Below are 19,779 nucleotides of genomic sequence, written 5' to 3' on the forward strand. Positions count from 1 at the left end.
GTATTTTATTCTTTCCATATATACAGTATTGCTCTGAACATGTGTAACTGCTCTATATTGCCATTCTAAGTGGCACCCAAACCCAGAAAACTGAGAAATCCACACAAAAATACTGTACTGAAATCGAGCACACTTGTAGTACGGTAACTGGAGTTTTAGTGCCTACGTTAAGGTATAGGTATGAGAATGATGTAGCATGAAAGTGAAAAGTCAAGGGTAAGGGCAGAGGAAATTGAGCTTGCTGAGGAATGTATGGAGTGCTGAGAACAGATAGGATATGAAATATGAAAGTTGCGGAGTAAGGAAGTCTGTGGACACCAGAGCTGAAAAGAGTGTGCTTGAATGGTATGGTCATGTGGAGAGAGTGGGTGTGAATAGGGCAGTAAAAAAAAGTTATATCTGAGTGAGTTTGAAGGTGGGAGGTGTGGTAGACCAAGAAAAGGTGGCTAGATATGGTAAAAGAGAAGGCGAGGTGTGGAGAGTGATGAGGCTTGGGAACTGACTGTGGATTGAGCTGGTTGGAAAAATTTTGTACACACATTGTATTTCAAAGGTTGGACGCCACTGTTTTTTGCCAGTGAAGTGATAAGCATTGGATTGATTGTAGCTAATAGGTGGCATGAAGCATGTAAATGTTGATGTTTATGTCTGTGATGTCAGGATTCTGTGGGCCTGAGTGGTAAATGAGAGTATCCCTTTATTATTTTGCCTTTCTTTTTCCTCTCTCTCTCTCTTCTTGTTATCTAGACCCTTCCTTACCCCATCCAAGAATAGGAAAAGAGGTATAAAGGATGATGATATTATTATTGGTGTTATTGAATGGTGAGTGAATTGCAGTGTGTCTCATTCAACTGGGAAGCCTTGGAACCTTGGTTAGGATTTTTTTGTTTTTGTTTTCCTGGCTCTCGCTCCTACCTCACCTCACCTTAGGGTGAGAAAGGAGATCTGAATGATGATGATGATGGTGATGTCAGACGCATTGGGAATACAAAGGACAGTACTGTATTCTTTCTCCCATGCTCCAGGGATGGGGTATGTTTCCCATCCAGCATAATAATTTCTTGGGATTCAAGAAATTGCTTGACTTGTCATTCTGTCTAGCATCCCACCCATTAGCACTATAGTAAGAGAATGGATGGTGAGGCTTCCACAATCATATTTTTCCCTCTCATGCATTCTGAACCCTATCTTACCCCACCTGTTGCAGGGATGGAGGCAGGATGATGATTTACTGTATTCTCACTACTGTTATGTACCCATTATTTATTCTCTATAATCTGTCTTATGTTTATGTGAAGCTACAGAACGTGGCAAATGTTTTTGGTGTATCCGATAGAGCCAGATTCCAGGGGCTTGAATGATGAGTGAATGGAAGTGTGACCCATTAGACTGGGCAAATTTGGGTTGTCTGGACATTGCTACACCTTACCCTGCCTTAGGGTGGGAAAGGAGGTCTGGATGATGATGATGATGATGATGATGATGATGATGATCTGTATACTTTTTACACTAGTGCATGTATGGTGTAGATGGTAAGCTGCTAGGTGCTGTCAAGAGGTTTTATGATGGTAGTGAGGCATGTGTAAGGGTAAATGGGCATCTAGATGAATCGTTCACAATCAGTGTGGGTGTGCGACAGGGTTGTGTGATGTCCACATGGTTGTTCAATGTGTATATGGATGGAGTGATGAGAGAAGTAGCAACACGAGTAATGGAGAGAGGAATGGCGTTGGTAATGAATGGTGATGGATGGAATATCTCAAATATGTTGTATGCCAATGATGCAGTGCTACTTGCAAATACCGGACAAGAGCTTCGTAGACTAGTGTAAAGTTTTGCCTATGTCTGTGAGCGTCGTGTGTTGAGGGTAAACGTAGAAAGGAGTAAAGTGATGGTAATCAAGAGAGAAGGTGACTCCCAGTGTGATGTAATAATGAATGGAGAGAGACTGGAATTGGGGAGAGAGTTCAAATACCTGGGCTCGGTGATAGAAAAGAGAGGAAAATGTAGAAAAGAAGTGGAAAGTAGTATGACACAAGGAAGGAAAGTAGCAGGTGCTATGAAGGCCTTAATAGGAAAAAGAGGCTTGAGTGTTGCAGGTGCACGAGGGTTACATGAAGGAGTGTTAGTGCCAACTTTAACATGTGGGTATGAGACTATGGTGTCGCATGAAATGAAAGTCAAGAGTGACAGCAGTGGAGGTGGGACTGCTGAGGAATGTATATGGAGTACAGAGAGTGAATAGGATACGAAATAATGTGATTCGTGAAAGATGTCGAGTGAGGAAGTCAGTGGACACCAGAATCAAAGAGAGTGTACAGGGATGGTATGGTCATGTGGAGAGAATGAATAATAATAGATGGTGAAAAAGATATATCTGAGTGAATTTGAAGGGGGGAGGAGGCCAGGTAGGCCAAGGAGAAGGTGGAGGGATATGGTGGATGAGTGTGTGAGGAAGAGATATGGAAGTCGGTTAGGCTAGGGGACTGACAAGAGATCGAGCTGGCTGGATAAATGTTAAGAGAAGAAGTGTATGATCAGGGATTGGGCACCCCTTCTTAACGTGACTTCGAATTGACTCTATTGCATATGTTTATGTGAAGCTACAGAATATGGTGAAAGTTTTTTGGCATCTCAGATAGAACCAGTGTTCCGGGGGCTTGAATGATGAGTGAATGGAATCATGGCCCATTGGATTAGGCAGACTTGGGCTGTCTTGATGCTGCTACTTCTCACCCTGCCCTAGGGTGGGAAAGGAGGTTCGGATGATGATGATGGTGACGTATTCTTCCAGACATGCACTGAACAGTTTTTTTAAGTACTGTACAGTATTTTTGATAAGTAGCTATGAATCGTTAGGAATTTCACACTAATAAAATCACTTGTTCATGGTTTAAACAACATGACATGTTTACTGTACAGATAGATCCAACAGTGACCCAGATTTTAATTCTTCATGCATATACTTGTATCGTAACTCTGTGACTGCTAGGATTTTTTTCAAGTGCTCAGAAATGATAATATGGTGTTATCTTAAATGAAGGTCCAAGGTGGGGCAATAGTGGAGAAAGTGTTACTTGAGACAGTTTATGAAGCTTTTGGCTGTACTGTATATCTGGTGCCTTGTTTTGGATCCTCTCTCTTCACATTGGCTGCATGCTTGATCAGTAGTGGTCTCACCAAGTAGTATAAGCAGATAAGAAAATGGAATAAGATTCGCTTGAAGGCTGCCATTCATCAAAGTCCACTTCCCCCACTCAGCAACTGTGGTAGGCTTTGACTGCTGAATCATCTTTTTCTCAGACTCTTGGTGACACAGGAAACCTCTTAGTGCCCTTTTCTTGGCAACATATATTGCATATTACATTAAATATGATGAGGAAAAAGAAAAATGTTAGTGCATTTAAGTACTTAAGGGGTACAACAAGGAGAAAAGGTTGCTGGTTCTTTGAAAACAGTGATAGGAAACAGGGAAGTGGGCATGGAAGTAAAAAAGTCACTGCATGATAATATTGTGATACCAACTCTACTGTATGGATGTGAAGCTTGGACCTTGCTGGAAGGACTCAAGGCAAGAGTGAGAGAGGTGGAAATGAGCTATTTGAGAGGAGCATGTGGAGTTACATAGAGAGACAGACTGACAAATGAGGAAGTGAAGGAGCATTGTGGTGTGGATGTGAATATGAGGTGGTTTGGCTATGTGGAGAGGATGGAGAGTCAGAGACTAATGAGGAAAGTGTATGTGAGTAAGGTGGAGAGGGGGCGAGGGAAGGAGTAGCCGAGGATGAGAAGAAGGGATGGTGTGGAAAGGTGTATGAGAGAGGGGGTGTGTGAGCTGGGGGGAGGGCAGTGAAATGGTGGGGGACAGGGTGACATGGAGGCGATTTGTTTGTGGCCATCTCTTACGGGCTTGAGGCGTCTGGCAATTGATAGATAGATAGACATACGTTTGCCTAAGTTACAATGTACAATACACAAAGGAATAGAGCTTTGATGGGTCATTATGTAGCTGATGCACTTTTGAATGTTTGTAGGTTGACCAACATGAGGCTGGATAGTCTGAGTGTTGAGCTGCCTGTCCTCTGTTCAGTGTAACCACTAACCAGATGCATGTCTGCACTCCTTGTGGGAGCTTGTGTACAAAAAAATTAACACTTACTCAAGATGTAATACTAAAACATACATGTGGATTTACACAGAAATGCAGACTTGAGGAAGTTTGTGTTATGGCAGTGATGTGGATGTGCCAGATGGTGGTAGAAATAGCCTGAAATGGTTTGATGAAATGGAAAAGTGAAGAGAGAGAGTGGCTTGGAGAGTTAATGACGTGGAGGGAAAGAATGGGAGGAGTGGGCTGAGGATGATGTGGAGAGGGATATGAATGAGAAATTAGGTGAAAGTTTGAGGGAAAGGACATTGATGGCAGAGGAAAGGGTGACATGGAGGTGACTTGCTTGTGACCACCATTCCAGGATCAAGGTATCAGGCAATACAGGTAGATAGCTAGATTTCTGGAAACTAGGTAAATATCAGAACTAAAGGAACAAATGAAACTGAATCCAGCACACATATATGATAGATTTGTTAGGCGAGTTTACTGTATGAGTGATGATACTGGTATGAGGAGAGGTGGGGAGGAGTGGGAATGAGTTGGAGAGGAGTGCAAAAGTAGTAACTTAAGAGACAGTAATGTGTGCTTTGGGAAGTGAGCATTGCTTAATAGGAACAGAAACACCTGGAGGTCCAGTTGTTGCAGCCACCTCTCACAGGATGCACCATCAGGTAAGCCTTGTATATGCCATGGTCTTGATAATGGACCCAGTACATAGCTGTCATGCAGTGTCCTCCTTTTGGAGGGTATGGAAATGGGTGTTCTGAATGTTTGGTATTTTATGTGTCTATAACAACCCAGTTCTGCATCAAACATTTGTCTTGTTATGTAGTATTCCCAGTGTCCAATATATATATATATATATATATATATATATATATATATATATATATATATATATATATATATATATATATATATATATATATATATATATATATATATATATATATATATATATATATATATATATATATATATATCCTATTATCATGTCGTACTCTGAATGATTTTCCGGCTGGCTATCTCCCCATCCTTCAGTTGGAAGGTGGCGTACAAAAGTGTAGGATGCTGTACTGTATTTTACAGCTTCCAGGAACTGTATGTAGCTACTGCGGCTACATGTTGTTAGGTTTCCATCATTATACTGTCTATAGCCAGAAACCTTCCTCATCCCTCCATCTCATCCTGAGTAGGATCCGTTAGGAGAGGTTTGCTTGGTGTGTTGTAGGGAGAGGGGTGGTTATTGGATGGTAGCAAGACGACTTTGAGGCCCCCGACTGTTCGTGGGTCGTTCCGGCGGACAATATTGCAGCAGGCGATGTTTCATCCAGCAGGTAGGGATAATGGGTTTTATATATATATATATGGCCTAAGGGGCGACACCGTGTGTACCGTGGCAGTGGTTCATTCCAGTTAGAATCTCTTGCTACCTCCTCCCAGTCCTCTCTCTCTCTCTCTCTCCTGTTACTGATAACGAATCCCAAACATGCCTGTTCAGTAACTTAGTTCCTGAATTGATCAGCTAAATACTGTAGATCCGAGCCCAAACTTACTCATCGGATGTGGACTATTGGTGAATCTTCTGTCTTTTCCTCTAAGCCTTACCGCTTATATTAATTAACCAATGAAGTGTCGTACTCATTTCTTCGTCTGGCACGTACATGTCTGAGCCCTTTAATGTGCAAGGTTATGTTGGGCGAAAAGTGGACATACCCGGTTATAGTGGCGGCGCCGGGGGGGAGGGGGGAATAACAACGTTCGCATGGTATTTCCTTTATTATACCCAGATGGCTAGTCATCCTGATAAAGAGGATCGTCCTTATGTTCTACTTGCAACTTGCAAGCTACGGCTTCCACCGCTAAATCAAAAATGCTTGGAGAGGGGGGGCATGTTTATCTGGGCGCGGCGTCAGGTAATAGATATATGGATTTTGCTAGCAAGGGCTGCTTGCATTGCATGGAGTTCATCAGTTATGGATGCCTCTGACGTCACAGTAGAATCATTTGCTTGATGGGACAGATGCAGGTGTTGAAGTTTTACTTTGTCCATTTTAACGAACAGAAATGTATGGTATATGCATCTCATAAGAATTTTTTTGACAACAAAAGATTTCAAGGGCGTAAGGAACGTTATAAGTGAAATAATATATGGGAGTGAGTTGCTGTCGATGCAATTGCAACTAGTTATTAGTCGCCATCACATAATCAGAAATCGATAACTGGAAGCACTGGATACTAATATATGGAACAAAGCACATGATAACTTGAAATAACTGGCAATGGATTATAATGTTAAATTCCGACTTTGTTTTGGTTTTGGAAACCTTCCTCCCAGTTGCAGTGTCTATAGTTGGAACCTCGGGCAACCGGTTAAACACACAGTAGGTTCTCAGCTGTCGTCTGGTGTGTTGTTCCCTACCACTCCGGTACATCATAATGGCTACCAGCAGGTTCTGTGACGTTCAGCAGGCCCCTCCCATTGAGGTTTTCGCCGTCAGTAAAGCCTTCACTGACAGTACCCACGAGAAGAAAGTCAACTTGAGCGTAGGAGGTAAACGCAGTCTCCGTATCTCTGATATACTGTATTGACATCCACAAGTTACCTGTCATGCTTTCGTTTCATAATCATTTTGTAGTGGCTCATAGATGTGGAAACCGGTTACTTTCCATGACATACCGATTATTTTTAAGAAATTGTAGGCCGTAACGTAGATATGTGCGATAGGATGGTATCGGTACATTTATTCATTGACTTTTTTTTAATTCTCCCACCCCCCTAAATTCTTAAGCCATGACTAAACAAATTTCAGCCAGTACTAATCAGTGTGCTGCATTTGGTACAAGGGTGTTCTTAAAAACTGAACCGTAATGTAGGGGCCTGACATTTTTGTAAAAATATAGACCTTCCACTGATACAATATTATTATTATTATTTTTTTTTTTTAATAAAACATACCTTAGGTTTTAAATGTAGATATTGGTACTAGTAATTCAGCAGTCGTTGTAATGTAAATTTTACTTGCTGAGTAAGTTGGATGATATCTTATGTTTCCACAGAATTTGGGTCATAAATGAGTGAAGCTGATAGAACCTAATCCGTGGCATTAACATTTCAGGGACTGAATAATGCAGGTTAGGTCCATTTATGTTTGGTTTATACTGTATAATATCTTTTTTTGGTAAATTTGGGGACAAACACAGGTTTTGTGGATAAAACTAGTTTTTTTTTTTATTTGGTTTATACTGTATAATATCTTGTTTTGGTAAACTTGGGGACAAACATGAGTTTTGTGGATAAAACAAGATTTTTTTTTTTGTATTTTTTGTCATTTGAGTTTGACTTTATTTCATGTATTTTCCCCTCCACCCTACCCCAATAGCAATGCACAATCCCAGTCATTTGAAACCTGCAGTTGTGGGTATTGTTTCAGCCCATAATGAATCTGGTTACCAGTATTTTATGGGTGTTCTATAGATAGATTTTCCCTGTGTAAACACATCCTCTGTTCTTCAGTAGCACTTCCATCAGATATCAGTACAGTACATACTAATGGAGGACGAAAATTTTAATAATTAGCCTGTTATCGGTGAGGATGAGTTGTGTGTTTTACTGCAGTCAGTCACTGTCTGAATTGATGCTGCCTAACAATTCTGGTTTGCTGTGGCCTCTTTGAAACAACACACACTCACCTTTTCTGGCCCCCCCCCCCTCCTTTTTTTTCCCCCCATAAGGAATGTAAGGCTTATGACAAAGATAAAGTTGAAATTTGTTTTGGCAAGAAATGAATTCCTCAGGGCCATAGGTTAATGGCTGAAATGAAGTGGCTTGTAATTCACTTTCTTTTTGGGGGGGGAGGCAAGCATATCTCTAATTTAGTCATTTCTGTTGGAAATAAAGTTGTAAATCAAACAAATCACAAAAACAAAAACAAAAACAGGAAAATCATTTTCTTTGTGAAGTATGTAGAGTGCTGTGTGGGTTGAAACAAGAAAAGTAGCTACTCATTTTTTTTCTAACTTCACAAAGATCCTAAACCTCTGTCAGCTACTGGTAGGTTGATGGTCAGATGTAGTCAGGTTGAAGAGTTGATTTGGCTTATAACTAAGGAGATGCAATTCTCTGTTCAAACTAGCAAAGGTTTATCAAATGTAATGCAACCACAACCTATTATTCAAGTTGTGGGAACGGTCCAGTGTTATCAGGTAAAAATACACCAACATCAGTTCAGTATAACATTACAGTAGGTACCAGAGACTAACAACCCCTCAAATTTTGGCAGCATATCGTACGGATGAGGCAAAGCCCTGGGTATTACCGGTGGTGCGGAAAGTGGAGGCAGAGCTGGCAGCTGACACTTCCCTCAACCATGAGTACCTACCCATTCTTGGTCTGGAGGCATTTGCTACAGCTGCTGCAAAGATGTTACTTGGGGCCTCACACCCTGCACTTGCTGAAGGCAGGGTATGTATGATTTTTGTTTATTGTTTTTATTTATTTATTTTTTTAATGGTGATAGGTGGGAGTGCCCATCATTTACTCACTTCTGCCCTCTTGAAGATCACCTATCATTTCGTCTTTGCCAACCCTTCTCTCTTCTTGCTTATCACTTTTCATTGTGTTACTTTTTATTACTCTTCATTCCACTTCAGTTTTGCTTTATACACCAATCCTAATTTGTTGTAAGGATGGGTGTAATGGGGTCTATAAATGCCCACATTGCCGGTAGGCAAAGGGGGGGATCCTCTCTTTGGCTTTGTGGTAACATGCACTCGTGTGGTGTGTGTCGGCCTGAGTTTGAATCTTGGCCAGGCCAGTATAGTTAATTTGATAAGCTTCATTTCAGTTATTACATTGGTTAGCAGTGGTATGGGATGTGAAGCAAGGCTTGGTTAGTAACAACAATGTTCCTTGGATAGATGACAACGATCCTTGTCCTACATCCAGGAGATGGGCTGTTCAGTGTGATCTGCAGAGTCCCATGTGGTGGCCTCCAATGCTGCGCTACCACGTATGTTTGAAACGCACCAAATTAATCGCCAGGGGGAGAAAAGAAGGGTGTAATGGGGTCTATAAATGCCTGCATTGCAGGTAGGCAAAGGGGGAGATCCTCTGGCTCAGTCGTAACATGTGCGCATTTAGAGTGCGTGTGCCTGGCCAGGACAGTCCGATTAATTTGATAAGATTCATTTCAGTTGTTATATGATGTTAGTTGGTAAAGGTTAATGTCAGTATTAACATACTTTATTTGGCAGGTAACAGCAGTTCAAACTCTGTCAGGAACTGGAGGCCTGAGAGTGGCAGCCGAATTCCTTGGACGAGTTCTGAAGTACAACACCATGTACCACTCTAATCCTACTTGGGGTATGTCATGTGATTAGTCACTGTAATATTAAAAAAAAGCATAGATATGCAGTTGGGGACACTGATATTTAGCAATGCCATCTTGATAAGTATTGAGACTGTGAACAGTGACTTTAAATCATTGACATGATCTTTGGAATCTTTGCAACTCATGTGAGTGGCTACTGGATTGTTTTAAGAATTTCATATGGTAAATATTCAGTCAAAAGTGGAATATTGTGGTCTGCAACAGTGCATTATAGTTTAATAAGGTACAATTCCAGTTTTACATAGGGAACTGAAGTGTTTATACTGCATGTACAGTATACAGTATTTGTAAACTTTTACTTAGCTCTGAAAATGTGTATACTGATAACCAAAGTTACGCTCTTTTTATTTTTTCATTAAGGAAACCATCGCCTGATCTTCTCCCAAGCTGGTTTTTCAAGCATCAACCAGTACCGGTATTGGGATGCAGAAAAACGAGGTCTCAATTTAGATGGAATGATTGAAGATCTCTCCAATGCCCCAGAAAATTCTGTCGTTGTCCTTCATGCATGTGCTCATAACCCAACAGGAGTTGACCCTACACAAGTATGAGATTTTTTTATTATGATTCATTCTGTACTTACTATACAGACTGAGACAGTGGTATGAGTATGCATGTTACAGGAGGATTGCTTGAAAACGTGTTAGTGTCTACATTAATGTATGAGTTTGAGACTGGTGTGGCATGAAAGTCAGAAATAGAGTAAGAGAGCAGAGGACTCCTGAATTTGCATGGAGTGTCTAGTGGGAGATAAAAACATAGTGATATATGATAGGTGTGGAGTAAGAATGCTGTTGCAGTAATAGAGAAGAGAAGCATTCCTAGATGCTGTAAACAGATAAGGAATGTAGATATGATGGTTATGCAAATATGAGATCAGACTGAAGGTGATAAGAGATATTGTAAGTCAAGAGGTATGGTAAGCCTAGAAGGTAGATGGCTTTAGTAGCTAAATGAGTGAAAATGAGAGGTATGGAAGTTAATAAGACTAGGGAATTGAAATGCTTGGATGAAGTATGTGTAAAGCTCATAAATGGTTTGGTACCTCCCTCACATTTTCTTTTTCTTTGTGTGTATGTGTGTGTGTGTGTATAGAAATGACAATGATTAGGTGGATGTTCAGTGCATCCATGAGTGCGAGGCCTGGAAGCATTAAGAGGTAGGATGGGACTAGGGTGTATTGATGTGATGAGGAGAGGTTGATTGAGATGGTTTGGGCATGTCGAGAGGATGGGGGATGACATTTGGATGCAGAAAGTGAGAAGTGTTACCATAACGTTAGGGGTAGGGTTGTGAGAAGTAAACCGAAAAAGACCTGAAATGAGGTCATTGAGGGTGACTGCAAGGATGACTGACTGAATACAGAGGCTGCCAGAGATCGAGCAGCATGGAGAGCTGCCATTAGGAGACCAAGGCTGACACGTGCAAGGTTTTTGTATGTGCAGTGACCAGTTACACCTTCTAATTGAGACTCAACTGGATGCCACTTAATCAACGATGACAACAGCAAACCATTCCTACCAAACTGAACTCCACTGGAATTGGCATATTGTCCTATCTTTTCATGTGTATGTGTGTGTGTGTTATGAAATGGTTATGGCTGACTTGTTTGTGAAATGCATCTGATAAGGTGTCATGTGCTTGTGAGTGGAGTGAGGATAATGGGGCTTTAGGGATTATGTGACCCATTTCAGTGGACTCAGTATGGGCCTACTGTTAATAGTTCTTCCATTGTAGTACCTTTTCCCTACATATTGCTGGATCCTACCTTACCCCATCTTTAGGTGAGAGAGATGGTCAGGATGATGATGATGATAAAGATGATGATGATGACGACAACGACTGCTGTTGTTTGGTATAATCTGTTGTATCCTACTCAACAGTTGGAAAATCATTATCATCATCATCCAGACCTTTCCCACCCTAGGACAGGGCAAGGAGTAGCAGTGTCCAGACAGCCAAAGTTTGCCTAATTCAATGGGCTATGCTTCCATTCAGTCATCATTCAAGTCCTTGAAATTCTGGTTCCATCAGCTAGGCCACAAAAAATTTCACTACATTCTGTAGCTTCACATTAGAATAAACTCTGTTTATGTATATCATTTTATTTAGGACCAGTGGAAGAAGATTGCGGATGTCGTTGAAGAAAAGAAGCTGTTCCCCTTGTTTGACTCTGCATACCAAGGATTTGCTTCGGGAGACCTGGACAACGATGCCTGGGCAGTGCGTTACTTTGCTGAACGTGGCTTCGAGATGATGGGCACCCAGTCCTTCTCAAAGAATTTTGGATTATACAGTGTGTTCCTTTCTAAATTATGTATATTTAAAGGTTTAATATTGATGACTGTATGATGAGGTGAGGAATACAGCATACTGTTGGATAAGAATTATTTTTATTCACTCATTATTTTAAACACGTATTGCTTAAAAAAAAAAAAAAGCAGTTTTGATTCAGTACCATTCATAATGTTTCAGACAATCCCTACCATAATACAGTATTCTACGTGACCAACATGCATTTCAGTCACCCCTGGTTTCACATCCTCATTCATAATCCATGTGATACTTTTAAGAATTATTTGTATAGTTCATACTTTATTATTTATGGTATAAATAATTGTAAAACTTCCAGGTCTTTCCCCACAGATGAGCGCATTGGTAATCTGATGATTGTGGTGAAGGACCCATCCTGCATTGTTCCCATGAGATCCCAGCTGACGTTACTTGTACGAGGGTCCTATTCCAATCCTCCCTGCCACGGTGCTCGCATTGTATCCAGGGTACTCAATGACCCAGCACTTTTTGAGGAATGGTTGGTACCTTGGCTTAATATTTTTTTGATATTGGGACATTCAGCGTACACAATATTTTTTGCCTTGCCCAGACGATTTCATTCAACCTAGGAGAGGCATTTCAAACTGGCACTGTTAGATATTGCTGTCCTTTATGTGCACAATACAAGAAGTCTTTTCCAAAGCTGAGTACAAGCATCTGGTAGCCGTCTGATAAAAATGAAAACGATCTTTGGAGTGAAGGGGTTAAATTTGTTCAGAAGTTCCATATTCATCTCTGGGGTAGCTATAAAAATATCAACATACTATCAGCAGAATAGCATGAAGGGCATTTCTCCAGAGTTGTGCCTGTTTCCCTTGTCGAACAAAACTATTTGTATTTCAGTGGTACAAAATCAGCTGTGGCAAAATTTATTGCACAGGCTAATGTTCTTAGAGAAGACTGTTGAATAAATTGGAAAGTTACTGAAAAGTGAAATATAACTTAGCATAAATGACTCCAGAAACTTACATATTCATCACTTATCTTGGTATCTTTATCTTCATCAGCATATCATCATCATTCAGATCTCCCTTCCCACCCTAGGGCAGGGTGAGGAGCAGCAACGTCTGGATAGCCAAAGTTTGCCCAGTTCAGTGGGCCACGCTTCCATTTACTCATCAGATAGGCCAAAAAAAAAATTTCAACACATTGTGTAGCTTCACGTATACCTACAGTATCTGATAGTCACTTCAAACACTGTCACAATAAAAAGGGGTGCCAAATCCCTGGTTATGCATTTCTGCGCACAAAATTCATCCATCCAATTCAGTCTCTTGTCAGTCAGTCTCTTAGCTTCACCAGCTTCCATATCTCTTCCTCACACACACATCCACCATGTCCCTCCTCCTCCTCCTCCTTGGTCTACGCCGCCCCCTCCCTCCTTCAAATTCGCTCAGATATACCTTTTTCACCACTACTGTCATCCATTCTCTCTGCATGACCAAACAATCTCAGTACACTCTCCAATTCTGGTGTCCACAGACTTCCTCACTCCGTTTCTTTCACATATCACATTATTCCATATCCTATCCACTCACTTTACTCCACATACATTCCTCAGCAGTCCCATCTCCACTGCTCTTACTCTTGGCGTTTTATTTTCATGCCACGCAGTCACACATCAGTATGTTAAAGTTGGCACTAACCCTCCTTCATGTATGCCTCGTGCAGCTGCAGCATTCAAGTCTCTGTTTCTTATCAATGCCTTCATAATACCATCTACTTTCCTTTCATGTGTTACTCTGTATTCCACTTCTTATGCATATTTTCCTCTTTTCTATCACTGTATCCAGGTATTTAAACTTTCAGGAATTCCAGTCTTTTTCCATTCACTGTAGCGTCACATGGGAAGTCACCTTCTTTCTCACATACCATCTCTTTACTCTTTTCTACATTACTCTCAAGGCGCGACGTTCGCAGACATCTACAAAACTCTGCACTAGTCCTCCAAGCTCTTGTCCGGTATTTGAAAGTAGCACTGCGTCATCAGCATACCAGAGATTTGAGATATTCGATCCATCACCATTTATTACCAATGCCATCTCTCTCTCCATGACTCATGTTTTTTCATCTCTTATCGCCTCATCAATATATATTTATTGAAAAACCATGGGGACATCACAGCCATGTTGCACACTCACATTGATCGTGAACCATTCACTTAGATGCCCATTCACCCTTACGCATGCCTCGCTACCATCATAAAAACTTGATGGCAGCTTACCATCTACACCGTATGTGCACAAAACCTTCCACAATCTTTGTCTGTCTGCTTTGTCGTATGCTTTTTATAGATCCATAAATGCCATAACACATTTTTGTCCTTACATGGCTTCTCTACTATCTGTCTCACTGCAAGTATTTGATCCACACATCCCCTGCCACTCCTAAAACCACCCTGTTCATCACTCACCAGGACTTCTGATATCTCTCTTATTTTCTCTATAACAGTGGTTCTTAACCTTTTTTGAGTCACGGACCCCTTCGAGAATCTGGTGAAAGTTATGAACCCCTTCCCTACAAAAATGCACATAAACACAGCATTTTGCATGCAATGGATATACTTTATTTTATTGAAAACTGCCTCATGCAGCGTATGACATGCACAAAGTATAAAACAGTCTTTACAAAGAATTATTTTCTTACTCTTTTTCATGCAAAAATTTATGGCCACTCAATGAAAAAATGAAATACATTAAACTTGTGCAAATTAAACAAAACAAAACTTTATTTCTGCTCAAAAGTTCATTTCAACGGTAGGGTTGTTGTTGTTTGGCTTGAACAAGATGAAATTGTGGAGTGGTCTTTGACAAGGAAACACTTATGTCATCACTGACATCCAGTTGATTTCGACTTTTCGTTTTGATAGAAACAAGCGCTGAAAACCCTGACTCACAAAGGTATGTAGTAGCAAACTGAATCAGAGCATCCATAGCTCGTGTTGCCAGACGAGGGTAGGCGTGTGTCAACGAACACCAGAATTTAAGACCGTTTTTTTTTTTTTTTGTTTTGTTTTTTTTTTTTTGGGGGGGGGGGCACAGCTAATGATGCCAAATGGCATCACACAATATCACTAAATTGTTCTCAGTTATTCTGACCTTCACGGACCCCCTGAAGCCCATCCATGGACCCCAGGTTAAGAACCCCAGGTCTATAATAATTCTTCTGTATACCTTCCCTACAACACTCAGTAAACTTAGGCGATGATAATTCTTGGACTCACTTCGCTCACCTTTTTTTTTGTACGGGGGTACAATCACTGCCTTTTTCCACTCTACTGCCACAGTTTCACTCATCCATGCTGTCTTACATATCTCCAAGCACTTCGTTCTACTCTTCCCACTACACTTAATCATCTCTGCGAACACCTTATCAACCCCAGCTGGTTTCCCATTTTTAAGCTGCATCACAGCATTCTTCACCTCTGCGGGTGCTTCATTTCCTGGCGCTGCATTCTTTCTTTGTATACCCCAAAAACCAATCATGTTAACAGTTACTTTGCTGTCTCTGTTCCCATTCATCAGACTTTAAAAATATTCTTTCCATCTGGTCCTTATTTCATCCCCATGGGTTAATAATCAATGACTTACATCCTTCACACTTTCACATTTCTTTCCACTGTCACTTCTACATTTCCACATCTTTTTCCAGAATAACTTCCATTTGCAGTGTAATTTGCATACATTTTTCTTCTTAGGTCATCATTTACTTCTTCACTAGTCTACATGCTTCTTGATCTCAATATATTCAGTTCTTTCAAGTGAACCCCTGTCCTGTAACCACTTTAGCCACTTCTTCCTCATTTCCTCCACTACTCTCTTAACCTCTTCAACCCACCATGCTGTACCCTTCTTCTTTGTTGTTACTCTTGCCACACCACACGCAACTTTTGCATTCCTAACTAAGCGGTCCCTATATGTATTCCACGGGCTGTCCAGATCCATTTCATTCCAAATCACTGATTCTAACTCCACCCCTACTTTAGCCCTGTATTCATCGGCTATTTCTTTGATCCTCAAATTCTCAACTTTCAGTCCCTATCCCTGACTGCTTGTCTGTCTTTATCTTATTATTATTATTATTACAGTATTACAAAGCTTAGCAGGTGTATATCATGACTTTTTCAGTCACTTTTAAAATCACAGTATTCTTCTTCACTTGGAGGTACAGCTCAGCTTTGAGAAGAATAGTTAATATAATTTTTATTTCGTTATCGAGTATATTTAAGTTGACCAAAAGAAAATATTGTGTTATATTGTAATTTAAAGACTAGATGATGGATGGATACAGTTAGTTACCTTTATAATAAAATACTTCACATAATAAGAGTTTACTGCAATAAAGCATATAGTGTACAGTACTTCCTCCCCCTCCCGTCCCACTTTTGGCCCTCTCTTGTTGTTGATCCTGGTGCAGTTGTAGTTCTTGCAGTATCAAATTATAAATGTGGTCACTGCTTAACAGGAAAGGCTGCATCAAGACCATGAGTGGACGTATCATTGAAATGAGGAAGGGCCTTAGGGAGCGTCTAGAGAAGCTTGGAACTCCAGGCACATGGGACCACATCACTGCACAGATTGGGATGTTCTCCTTCACTGGGATGACAGGTTAGGGCTTATCATTGTTTTCATTCTTGTGGTGGTGGTGGTGGTGGCTCCAGGCTTATCTAAATGTGAACTCTAGACTGAAGGGTGAAGGTGAAGTTGCACCTTCCACAGTCAGAGGATAGGTGAAGACTTAAGGGATTTATGTATAACCGAGCATTGGAGCCACCTAGCCATGTTGGTGTGAATGTCTTTCTGTAGCGCCCTTCTTCCTCATAATGTTCTGCCAGGTGCTTCATAAATGATTCATAGGTGCATTACCCCACTTCATAGCACTCTCCCCATAACTAGACTTAACACTTTTTTTTATTTTTATTTTTTTATTTTTTTTTATGACCCTTAATTTCACATAAAGATGGTGAGATAGGAGCCAACAAAATATGGCTTAAGTCTGTGATAAGGGGGGAAGAGGGCAGAAGAATTTTGTAGGTAGCTACAGATTTCATTGTTGGCAAATATATTAGCACAAAACAAATTGTAATCCCCAGTTCCTCTTAACTCCCTATGTCAGGAGCATAGGGATCTTGGGCAAGGTGACCTAGTCCAGACATGTAAGATGAGGGTGGCCAGTCACTTCTCCTGTAGTGGCATTATGTTAGCAATTAACTCCAACCATCCTTCAGGTTAGACTTGTATGGGCCATGTCCAGTCAAGAACCTTAACTTCTTAGACCTATATTATAGTTCATTCATTCAGCATCTAATCCAGTGTTGTCCCATGAGGAGCATAGGAGCCTGGGGCTAGTTTAGCATGTTAGTCCAGACATTTAAGATGAGAATGACCAGCCTCACTCATCCCTGAGTGGCATTATGTGAGCAATAAACCCCAGCCACCTCATGGATATAAACCTACACCTGCCTAATCCAATTGGAGCACCTTAATTGCCCAGTAAGCCACCAGGTGCCATAATTTGGTTATAAGGTTACCACCCAGCATAATAAATGGTTTCCTGGTGTACAGGAAACCATATGGCTTGTCTCTCACTGTAGAGTCACCCATAGACAGAAGGAAGAGGAAAGAATGAAGGAAAGAAAGACAGAAGAGGTAGGATGGAAAGAAGAGAGAGAGGAAAGGGCAGGCACCCGAGAGCAGCACCACATCGAGGGAGTGAAGTGAGCGCCCCCACCAATCACTTTATAGTGCTATATCAAACGAGAATGCTCATAAATAATATGTTTATTCATTCAGAAATTGTATACAACATAAATACACTAGCATGCAGACATGACTATGTACAGTATAGCTTGAGCTTGTCTACATCATTGCTTCATTTGTAATGTGATATTGAAAAGTCAAGAACTTGAGGGTATTTGTTCATTCGTATGAACAAACCAAGATTGTTTAATCAGAATTATCTTTCAGGTATAAGTGAAATGTAGGAGTGGATTGGAAAGTTTATTCTTGTATTTTAATTTCAGCTGCCCAAGCCAAATATTTGGCAGACAAGTACCACATATTTCTCCTGTCCAGTGGAAGAATCAATATGTGTGGCCTTACTACAGGGAATATTGATTATGTAGCAGAGGCAATCCATGATGCTGTATGCAACGTCAAGTAGCTTGTGAAACACCATTAATCACATACTGGTACTAGAGTAGAAGAGAGGTTATTGGTACCGGGACTGTAAATTGTAGAGTAGATGGGACTGCGGATGGGTTGATCAGGTAAGTACAGATTTATAAGAACTTAACATTAGCAAAGATAAGACAATGGTTCTTGCATTAAGGTCACTTGTAAACTTAGCAGTTATTTTATTGTGGTAATCAAAGAACTGAACGGATCATGCAGTATGCAAAACTGGGATGTTTAGATTAATCACAGTCCATGGTGGGTGTTCCTGAAGTGCAGTACAGTATAGTGCTTCAGCATAGCAGTACCATCATGCTTTATTAACATGGCTAGTTTTGTGCATTATACCAGATGTATTTCTAGATAGTTATTTGTTTTTATCTAAAATCTTTATCTAGTAACTGTTGTACAGTACTGTTATACTGATTTTATTAAAATATTTATTACCCATCTTAATAAAATTTTAGTTTCATTAGAACAGCAATAAATATTACCGGTACTACTTTAAGATTTTGACACTGTGTATAGAATACTTAAGTGAAATACATTTTTTTCTTGCACTGCATTTTAACCCTTTCAGTCCAGTGATTTGTTTATTTTTGCTGTGACACTTCAAAACTGTAGGGGTTGGATGCACAAGTAGTCTTCATTAACTTGTACACTACCTAAGGTAACTATATCTGACAATGCAAGAATAAACTATAAAGTACATATTAGGGCAGTTACCGTATACGAGGTTGGTGTAGGGAAAGACGAGTCTGAGACAAAGTTTTATTCCTGACCAGTTTCACCCCAAAGCTTCTTCTTCTGAAGAAGCCTTTGGGTGAAACTGGTCAGAAAAATAATGTTTGTCTCACACTCATGTTAACCTACACCACCCTCACACATCATTATACTGATATGGTTCAAGTTCACGATTTAGTCAGTGTATAATTTGCCAGTATTATCCAACAGGTAAACAAACAATACCGGTATACTTAGTCATGTAGTGTGTGCACAGTAATTAGCAGTATATGATAATTATAAAACAATCACACCTTGTGGTCAACCATAACAAAACTGAAATTTAAGAGTACAGGCAGAACCTAATATACAATTAGTTTGTTTGGGGTAAAAATGATCACCAATAGACTTACTGTAAATCAGGATGGTTATAACATGAACTTGAAGAGAAAAGTGCACGATCAGGGATTGGGCACCCCTTTTTAACGTGACAGCGTCTGGATTGACTCGTATCAAATATTTTTATGTGAAGCTACGGAATGTGATGAAAGTTTTTTGGCAAATCAGATAGAGCCAGGATTCTGGGGGCTTGAATGATGAGTGAATGGAAGTGTGGCCTATTGAACTGGGCAAACTTGGGCTGTCTGGACACTGCTATTCCCCACCCTCCCTAGAGTGGGAAAGGAGGTCTGGATGACGATGATGATGATGAAGAGATATATCTGGAGGGAAACCAGGGTTACTTTTATATGACTTTACCCATACCTAAGTCTATACAGGTCAACTCTGCTATATGGTCTGGCTATGTTTATGGAAAACCTATCAGATAATGATTGTATGGATCAAGTTAGCTGAATCAGCTATATCTAAAAATGGGACTCTGTAGAGGGTTTTTGTGCTTGTATATTTGAAAATGGAAGCTGTTTATTGAGAAAAAGTAGCTAAAATGTTAGGACCGCATAAACAAATGATCACATAATGGCTGGTCATAAAATGAGGGTGACGTGTGTTCATTCTAAAGCTCATAACCACCTAAAACACCACT

The 19,779-nt window shown here is 40.4% G+C and overlaps 1 protein-coding gene across 1 annotated transcript; it reads left to right on the forward strand.

Annotated features, from left to right (window-relative positions):
• The first annotated feature begins 6,491 nt into the window (after window positions 1-6,491).
• Got1 (Glutamate oxaloacetate transaminase 1) lies at window positions 6,492-18,817 on the forward strand. Its single transcript, XM_080279740.1, has 8 exons — window positions 6,492-6,665; window positions 8,395-8,576; window positions 9,368-9,476; window positions 9,865-10,049; window positions 11,617-11,800; window positions 12,151-12,316; window positions 16,303-16,445; window positions 17,861-18,817. The coding sequence occupies exons 1-8, from the start codon at window positions 6,551-6,553 to the stop codon at window positions 17,998-18,000; spliced, it is 1,224 nt and encodes a 407-aa protein (XP_080135866.1). The 5' UTR covers window positions 6,492-6,550; the 3' UTR covers window positions 18,001-18,817.
• The last annotated feature ends 962 nt before the right edge of the window (window positions 18,818-19,779 follow it).

Source organism: Coenobita brevimanus, chromosome 80 (genome assembly GCF_032717465.1).
Source record: "Coenobita brevimanus isolate Jiangsu-jjx chromosome 80, ASM3271746v2, whole genome shotgun sequence".
Lineage (NCBI taxonomy): Eukaryota > Metazoa > Arthropoda > Malacostraca > Decapoda > Coenobitidae > Coenobita > Coenobita brevimanus.

Excerpts from the sequence above, each read along its gene's own strand:
- Got1 (XM_080279740.1), top strand. The coding sequence starts at position 6,551 with ATGGCTACCAGCAGGTTCTGTGACGTTCAGCAGGCCCCTCCCATTGAG. Across the intron at positions 12,317-16,302 it reads CCAGCACTTTTTGAGGAATG|GAAAGGCTGCATCAAGACCA; the intron begins GTTGGTACCTTG and ends ACTGCTTAACAG. Across the intron at positions 16,446-17,860 it reads CTCCTTCACTGGGATGACAG|CTGCCCAAGCCAAATATTTG; the intron begins GTTAGGGCTTAT and ends TTTTAATTTCAG.